The sequence below is a fragment of the Bombina bombina genome, chromosome 2 (assembly GCF_027579735.1).
Source record: "Bombina bombina isolate aBomBom1 chromosome 2, aBomBom1.pri, whole genome shotgun sequence".
In the NCBI taxonomy this organism is placed as follows: domain Eukaryota; kingdom Metazoa; phylum Chordata; class Amphibia; order Anura; family Bombinatoridae; genus Bombina; species Bombina bombina.
In genome coordinates, this window is record NC_069500.1 from 939,108,068 (window position 1) to 939,117,923 (window position 9,856).

Here is a 9,856-nt window from a genome sequence, read left to right on the forward strand (position 1 = left end):
GGGGTATGCGGGTAGTAATGATCTCCGATATTTGTTGTGATATGGAGTTGACAGATAGATTTCACACTCATTATGGATGGAATACTATGACATTCATGCCTAAGTTTGGGTAGTGATTGGACCGGCTATGGGGATTGCCCCCTTTTTTGCACGGACTGTGTGTATGTGTATTTGTATTTATTTATTTGCTTATGTTCCACATTCGGTTGTGATATGTGTCGGTATTACGGTCCAGATTACCTTTTTCCTACTCTTTCGTTTCTGACTGGGGACCTCTTAAATCCGTTTTATTCTTATTTTCTATAACTTTGATTTTGTTGACACTGATGACACAATGCTCAATTATCCAATGGGGTTTATGTTTATATGGTGGTGTGTACTCAGGATGGCCTGGATTTGGGGCCTAATTTTGAGGGAGGGTGTTGGGGGCCCTATAAAAGGCAGCTTTTGTTCACTTTTCAATTGTCTCTCCTCTCTCTCCTCTCTCCGCCAATCAGAAGCTACTGAGCCTATCTAGATATGCTCTTTCAGCAAAGAATATGAAGACAATTGTATTCTCAATCTAGATCATTAAAGAAAAAAATTGGATATAATCAATGTCCCTTTAACATCAACAGATATGAAAAAAGGAGATAAACTGTTACTGCCAGGGTTATCAATCTTACCATATCTCCCAATTATTTGTGGCTGAGTATGAGGGGACACAGGAGGTTGATAGAAGCCCATCACCATTTTTGTCGGTTGCGCCATGTTGGAAGGGGGAGGGTTCATGGGGTGGTTAGTGGTGCGGGATTGTTGGTGTGTCAGGGCAGTTTGAGGGTGTTTCTGGGAGGTCTGATCTTACTGTGGTGATCACTTTATTTCTATAAGCAGATACAACTCCTTATTTTAAAGGGCAGGATTGCTGCTTTCAAATAAAGGGTCTCAAGTTTAGGTATCTATTGTGGGGGAGCTATATAGGGAATACCCCCCCCCCCCGATAATGTTTATCCATATGCTCATAGTTTTAACAGGGGATCACTGTTAATACAGTTGTCAGCAGATAACAATCTGGGCATGTGACCTCTCCTTTGAAAGAGATGCCTCACATCTTAAAAAAGAGGGGTCACATACCCCATTGTAGAGCATATTTTGGGGTGCAAGGTTCCATTTTATAGCAAGGAGGACTTAAAAAGGGATGAGGTATACAGGTAATTACTATTTCTATGGCAATCACCTGCTATTTAAAGGGGCATAAGACTATTTATTAGATTATAGGTAATCCCCTCTTTCGTGTGAAGAATATTGTGTGTATCTATGTTGTCTTTATGGAAAGGGGCACCTTTGTATCTGTAAGTGACCTGTGGGCTGAGATACAGACTTAAAAAGCCCTCTCCCTCAGCCTCCTGGTTTCCTGTCTCTAACTACCTGCTTTAAAAAGGAGACAGGGTCTGCAGGACGGAGAGTGTGATGAGGAAGGAAACTGCAGATCAGAATGGGGCAGCCCAGGATGACCAGCATCTGTTTCTTATCCGCACTGTAGAGTATATTTGCATTACAAGAAGGACTCACCATGTACATCTAAGTGCTTAACTAAGAACATCCATTTAGGAGATTTATGGAATTTAAACAAATTATACAATTTTCAGGTATTTTAAAAGTAACATTTTTAAAAAATCTTATAACATCACTGCCCTCATAAATGAAAATTCTGATGATTATATGTAAGTTGTTTCACAGGCTAAACATTTGAGTAGAACAACATTTTTACATTCAAGGAACAATCCTGGTTATTTACATGTTAATGAAGTATTTGTAAAAATGTCACTATTGTGGAAAAAAACAGTGCACAAAGGTATACAGCTTAAAGCTTGCTGTCCAATTATATCAGTGCAAGGAATCTGTATATTTAAAGGGGCATTAAAGTGCAAAAAATGCTTTGTGTAAAAGCATTTTATTACTGCACTATGGTATGCATTTAACTTTTGTAAAGGTTAAGATAAGGTAACCTTATCTTCAAATTTATGTGAATCCCACGTTAAAATCATACATAAAGCATACATCACACCTAGACTTCGGTCTAAATAGGTACCTTACGCAAGGGATACATGCATTTAATTGCAGTCACAATTCCCGAGACTGGATTAATCTACTATGGGATTGCCCCAAAATATACCGGATTTGGCACAAAATCTCTTACTGGCTAAATAAAGTAACTAAAGAACAATTATGCCTGTCGGCCCAACACGTAATTTTCTTGTTGCCACAAAACTTTATGTCAAAACATGATACATTTGTCACTAGAGTAATATTGCTTGCAAGGCAGTTGATCGTATAGGGCTGGGCAAACAATAACCCCCCCAGTAACTCGCAAACCACTTATCAGTGCAAGGAATCTGTATATTTAAAGGGACATTAAAGTGCAAAAAATGCTTTGTGTAAAAGCATTTTATTACTGCACTATGGTATGCATTTAACTTTTGTAAAGTCAAAATTAAACTTTCATGATTCAGATAGAGCATGCAGTTTTAAGCTACTTTCTAATTTACTCATATTATCATTTTTTCTTTGTTTTCTTGGTATCTTTATTTGAAAAGTCACAATTGTAATCATAGGAGCCGGCCCATTTTTGGTTTAACACCTGGGTAGCACTGGTGTCTAAATGTAGCCACAAATCAGCAAGCGATACCCAGGTGCTGATCCAAAAATGGGCTGGCTCCTAAGCTTGCATTCAAATAAAGATATCAAGAGAATGAAGAAATAAAAGGAGAAAATTAGAAAGTTGCTGAATCATGAAAGTTAATTTTTGACTAGACTTTCCCTTTAACTCTTTCCTTCAAATGAATCCCTTATCCCTGAACACTCAGATTATTAACACTCCTGCATACGATTTTTGCCAACCCTAAAGCTTCACACCCCCAGAGAACCACACTCATGCCAAAAGGCGATCCCCCAACATCATCCCCTTTTCTGGGAAACCTTTCAGAGCACTGTAGATCCTCTACATGACCCATGCAACCACTCCTTCACAGCTCTAGAAGCTCATAAGGGATCCATCAAACCACAAATCCAACAATACAAATCATCTAAAAAAAAAAAACAACATAAAAAGTCTAAATACGGGTCCTTTTCAAGGTATTATGTTAACATCGATAAATCTGAGGTCATCCGGTTGAAAAATTCCCAAAACAATTATCTGGAAACCACCGTAGATCCAAACAAAATATATCCACTTAATATTGGTAAAACTATCACCCCAATAAAAAGTTTACTTCAGGGCTTGGATAAACTTCCTATATCACAATTAGGTAGGATACATCTCTTTCAGATGGTGGCATTGCCTATATTACTGTACCCCTTCCAGATGCTTCCTTTGCTTCTGACAATCCCCTCTTGGGAACTTTATCTGGGAAGGGAAAAAAAGAACCATAGGAAAATCCTATTTAGTAATGTCACTCAAAAGTGGTTGACTACGCCTCCCTAACATCCTTTGGTACAACTGGTCAAAATTAATAAAAATAGTGGTGGATTGGCTGGTAGGGTCTGAACGTTTCACAGTTGCCTACTTAGAGGAAAATCTCCTCCACCCAATACACTTGGCCTTCTTACCCCATGCACAATTCGTCCCTTTACCCTTAAACATTCAGACGCATATATTGTATAGGGACCCTGTGAGAGCCTGGGTGAAAGTGTGTAAATTATGGGGAATACAAATAATTGCAAGTAAATACTTTCCTATCCAAGGCAATCTGCATTTTCTACTGGGATACACCACGGAAGTATTCAGGTCAAGGCACACAAAACACCTCACTAAGATCGGTCAACTAATTAACCCTCTTACCTTAGAAATTCTACCCTTTCATGAACTACAAAATACTTATGACCTTCCAAACACACATAGGTTTGCGTATTTTCAATGTAAACACTATATAACAAAGCTACTAACAGAAGGCCTTATCACAAAAGAGATTCTGAATACTGATTGGTTATGTACACTAGCGAGACAAGGCTCCCACAGAATCTCTAACACATACGAACTTATCATCAAGCATCATGAAATTCAAATCACACAAAAACTTACATTGAAATGGCTAAACTGTAGTACTTTAAATTTTAATCAGGAAATGCTCACTGACAACTTAGAAAAAGTTAAGAAGGTAACCTTATCTTCAAACTTACGTGAATCCGACGTTAAAATCATACATCAAGCATACATCACACCTATACTTCGGTCTAAATGGGTACCTGACGCAAGGGATATATGCATTTAATTGCAGTCACAATTCCCCAGACTGGATTCATCTACTATGGGATTGCCCCAAAATATACCGGTTTTGGCACAAAATCTCTTACTGGCTAAATAAAGTAACTAAAGAACAATTATGCCTGTCGGCCCAACAAGTGATATTCTTGTTGCCACAAAACTTTATGTCAAAACACGATTCATTTGTCACTAGAGTAACATTGCTTGCAAGGCAGTTGATCGTATAGGGCTGGGCAAACAATAACCCCCCACACACACAGTAACTCACCAAAATACATACCCAAATGCTCATAGAGCAAGCAGATGCACAGAGGGACATTACAGAAAGAGTAAAAAGGTTTCGTAATAAATGGGAAGCATACCTACTACACTTACCAAACAATCGGCAAGATTACGAGTTTTGCGTTATAAGAGGTGCGGTGCTAACGAGCAGTTTATTCTCACTGCTCACTTACATACAGCGCTGGTATTACAGGTTTTTACAAACCCGGCGTTAACAGACAAAAAATGAGCATAGAGCAAAATTTTGCTCCACACTTCACTCCAATACCAGCGCTGCTTAAGTCAGCGGTGAGCTGGTCTACGTGCTTGTGCACGATTTCCCCATAGGAATCAACGAGGAGAGCCAGCTGAGAAAAAGTCTAACACCTGCAAAAAAGCAGCGTAAAACTCAGTAACAGTGATTCCTATGGGGAAACACATTTTATGTTTACACCTAACACCCTAACATGAACCCCAAGTCTAAACACCCCTAATCTTACACTTATTAACCCCTAATCTGCCACTCCCGACATCGCTGACTCCTGCATTATACTTATTAACCCCTAATCTGCTGCCCCCGACATCGTCGCCAGCTACATTATATTTTTTAACCCCTAATCTACCGCTCCGGACATCGCCGCCACTATAATAAACATATTAACCCCTAAACCACTGCACTCCCGCCTCGCAAACACTAGTTAAATAATATTAACCCCTAATCTGCCGCCCCTAACATCCCGCCACCTACATTATACTTATTAACCCCTAATCTTCTGCTCCGGACATCACCGCAACCTACATTATATTTATTAACCTCTAATCTGCTGCCCCCAACATCGCCGCCACCTACCTACATTTATTAACCCCTAATCTGCCGTCCCCAATGTCGCTGCCACTATATTAAATTTATTAACCCCTAAACCTAAGTCTAACCCTAACACCCACTAACTTAAATATAATTACAATAAATCTAAATAAAAATTAATATTATTACCTAAATAATTCCTATTTAAAACTAAATACTTGCCTGTAAAATAAAAATAAACCCTAAGCTAGATACAATGTAACTATTAGTTATATTGTAACTAGCTTAGGGTTTATTTTACAGGCAAGTTTGTATTTATTTTAACTAGGTAGAATAGTTACTAAATAGTTATTAACTATTTAATAACTACCTAGCTAAAATAAATACAAACTAATTACACCTAATCTAATAGCCCTATCAAAATATAAAAAGCCCCCCCAAAATAAAAAAAACCCTAGCCTAAACTAAACTATCAATAGCCCTTAAAAGGGCCTTTTGCGGGGCATTGCCCCAAAGAAATCAGCTCTTTTACCTGTAAAAAAAATACAAACAACCCCCCCAACAGTAAAACCCACCACCCACACAACCAAACCCCCCAAATAAAATACTAACTAAAAAAACCTAAGCTCCCCATTGCCCTGAAAAGGGCATTTGGATGGGCATCGCCTTAAAAAGGGCAGTTAGCTCTTTTGCGACCCAAAGCCCTAACCTAAAAATAAAACCCACCCAATACACCCTTAAAAAAACCTAACACTAACCCCCTGAAGATCGACTTACTGTTCTGAAGACCGGACATCCATCCTCAAGGAAGCAGCAGAAATCTTCATCCAACCGGGCCGAAGTCCTCAACGAAGCCGGGAGAAGTCTTCATCCAAGCCGGGCAAAGTGGTCCTCCAGACGGGCAGAAGTCTTCATCCAGACGGCATCTTCTATCTGCATCCATCCGACGCGGAGCGGCTCCATCTTCAAGACATCTGACGCGGAGCATCCTCTTCATCGGGAGTCTTCTTTACTGAATGACGGTTCCTTTAAATTACGTCATCCAAGATGGCGTCCCTTAGATTCCGATTGGCTGATAGAATCTATATCAGCAATCGGAATTAAGGTAGGAAAAAATCCTATTGGCTGATGCAATCAGCCAATAGGGGTTGAAGTTCAATATTATTGGCTGTCAGTGTGTATGTAATATAATGTATATATATTTTTTGTCCTTTGGATTTTGTTCTCGATGGGGGGAGGGAAGAATGTGTGACTTAGTGCCGTGACTTCGTGTGGCCATCATAATAAGCTCAGACTCAGCATGAAGATTTGGAGAAGGAACGGAAGAAGGAGGCCGGTAGTATAAGTAAGTCAATCGAGTCTTATAAGTCAGACAATACACTGACTGACTTAAAGGCTTGGCACTGGCAGACCGCAGAGAGCTGCACTGCTGCCCTGCCAAATGTGGGACAGGGGTGACTGTGTATAAATCCAGAATCCGGTCCACATATTATGATGATCACCTTGTCTCCTGGACTCCTGGCTGGCATGCTCAGCTGAAGCAGCTCCACCCACCCACATGCGGCACGCCATGCGCACACATTGTAACTGCACTTTGAGGCAACTCTGCAATTCCCAACACTAAAACTGCAACTCCAACACTAAAAAATCCCTCCACTGTCAATCCCCTAATGTCACAACCTTCAATAGTAAAACCAATCATTAACATAACCCCTAACTGCCTTGACCCCATAAGTAAACCCCTCTTCTATTAACCAACTAACTACCAGAACCTCATTTGTATAACCCCCCTGCTATTAACCCCCTAGCTGCTAATCACCCCCCATTGCAGATCCACCACAGCAAGACCCCCACCTAAGCTGACCCCTACTGTAAGACCTCTTATAAAAAAACAACTCACATAAAATTACCTGGTACCTAAGACCCCCCAACCTATACTAGCCCCTACCCTAAGAGCCCTTACTATGCCCCCCCAGCACAAGGCCCCCACTTAAAATTACCCTTACACTAAGACCCTACCATTGCAAGATCCAAAGTCTTCATCCAGCTCAGCACAGTGTCCTCTCCTTGTTGTTCCTTGAAGATGTCTGTGTACTCTCCAGCTTTACACAGCTTATTTACAGCTGTTATTTCAAATCATCTAACAGGAATGATCATTGATCCTATTGGTTAATTTAAAAATTCAAATCAGCTAATAGAAATAACTTGAATTCTAGAAATAGAAATAGCTTGAATTCTACTGGTTGTTAAACAAAACTAAAACAATGTACATTAATTCTAGTGCTTGATTTGAATATTTTAAAAACTCATTCAAGCATCAGTAATTTTATAAATTAAGATTTATTTATTTTTTTGTTTAATTTATTCGTTTTGCTTTTAGACTTTGGCAATGTTTCACTGTGAAATGTGTTTTTCCTGCTATTCAAGAATAAGTGAAAAGATTTACAATTTGAATTGGGGCACCATGAGATGTCAGCAGCAATTTGACTAGGAATACGAGTGGAAATCAATTCTTTGAATGCCATGCTATAAGAGCTAAAATCCCTTTATGTGTAATCTGCAGGGTTTTAGCCTGCTAAGTGATGTCTTGTTGGCTTTCTCTTGTTTTATTCTGCTGACAAAGAGGTATATAATTAACATTGGCATATTGACCGTACGTACAATGTTACATTTGAAGCAATCTAATTTTTTACCAGAATCCCTCAGCTGTATAGCTGAGATTACACTAGGGGAAATAGAGAGATGTGTAATGGAAGGGAAGCAATTTATTTCTTTAATATAATGCCACAACTTGGAAATTGGTAACTGGATAAAAACAGAGAGACTGACTGAACTATTAAATAACTATTTTGTTATATTTAAAATCTAAGTTATCACATAATGCTCCATCAAACCAAGAGTTAAAAGTACTAATATGTCTAAAAGCTTAAACAGTTTGCTCTTATTAAAGCCCATTTAAAGGGACAACAAATACTTTGGAATTGCAATAATAAATGTTTAATTATGTGAAGAAAAATATTTACATACTTTTATTATTTATTTCGTATTCCTTTCAGAGAACTGATATAGCACATGGCAAGCTTCACAAGCATAACCTTGCCACATATTTGTTCCTACTAATTGGCTTCAGGAAGGATTATTAGATAAGAATTGCAAAACAATGGCAAGTTTGCTAGCATAATAACAGTGGCATTGGCCTTTGTGTATAGAGATAACATAAGGAAAACTTTGTGTGTGTGTATATACTGTGTATATATATATATATATACAGGGAGTGCAGAATTATTAGGCAAATGAGTATTTTGACCACATCATCCTCTTTATGCATGTTGTCTTTCTCCAAGCTGTATAGGCTCGAAAGCCTACTACCAATTAAGCATATTAGGTGATGTGCATCTCTGTAATGAGAAGGGGTGTGGTCTAATGACATCAACACCCTATATCAGGTGTGCATAATTATTAGGCAACTTCCTTTCCTTTGGCAAAATGGGTCAAAAGAAGGACTTGACAGGCTCAGAAAAGTCAAAAATAGTGAGATATCTTGCAGAGGGATGCAGCACTCTTAAAATTGCAAAGCTTCTGAAGCGTGATCATCGAACAATCAAGCGTTTCATTCAAAATAGTCAACAGGGTCGCAAGAAGCGTGTGGAAAAACCAAGGCGCAAAATAACTGCCCATGAACTGAGAAAAGTCAAGCGTGCAGCTGCCAAGATGCCACTTGCCACCAGTTTGGCCATATTTCAGAGCTGCAACATCACTGGAGTGCCCAAAAGCACAAGGTGTGCAATACTCAGAGACATGGCCAAGGTAAGAAAGGCTGAAAGACGACCACCACTGAACAAGACACACAAGCTGAAATGTCAAGACTGGGCCAAGAAATATCTCAAGACTGATTTTTCTAAGGTTTTATGGACTGATGAAATGAGAGTGAGTCTTGATGGGCCAGATGGATGGGCCCGTGGCTGGATTGGTAAAGGGCAGAGAGCTCCAGTCCGACTCAGATGCCAGCAAGGTGGAGGTGGAGTACTGGTTTGGGCTGGTATCATCAAAGATGAGCTTGTGGGGCCTTTTCGGGTTGAGGATGGAGTCAAGCTCAACTCCCAGTCCTACTGCCAGTTTCTGGAAGACACCTTCTTCAAGCAGTGGTACAGGAAGAAGTCTGCATCCTTCAAGAAAAACATGATTTTCATGCAGGACAATGCTCCATCACACGCATCCAAGTACTCCACAGCGTGGCTGGCAAGAAAGGGTATAAAAGAAGAAAATCTAATGACATGGCCTCCTTGTTCACCTGATCTGAACCCCATTGAGAACCTGTGGTCCATCATCAAATGTGAGATTTACAAGGAGGGAAAACAGTACACCCTCTGAACAGTGTCTGGGAGGCTGTGGTTGCTGCTGCACGCAATGTTGATGGTGAACAGATCAAAACACTGACAGAATCCATGGATGGCAGGCTTTTGAGTGTCCTTGCAAAGAAATGGCTATATTGGTCACTGATTTGTTTTTGTTTTGTTTTTGAATGTCAGAAATGTATATTTGTGTGG

The 9,856-nt window shown here is 39.6% G+C and overlaps 1 protein-coding gene across 1 annotated transcript in view; it reads left to right on the top strand.

Moving 5' to 3' along the window:
• The first annotated feature begins 1,449 nt into the window (after window positions 1–1,449).
• The window catches only part of LOC128647382 (protein Shroom3-like), a 149,853-nt gene continuing 141,446 nt past the window's right edge, over window positions 1,450–9,856 (top strand). Inside the window, exon 1 of the mRNA XM_053700167.1 lies at window positions 1,450–1,523. Within this exon, the coding sequence (XP_053556142.1) occupies window positions 1,450–1,523 (74 nt within the window). The remainder of the gene's footprint in view (window positions 1,524–9,856) is intronic.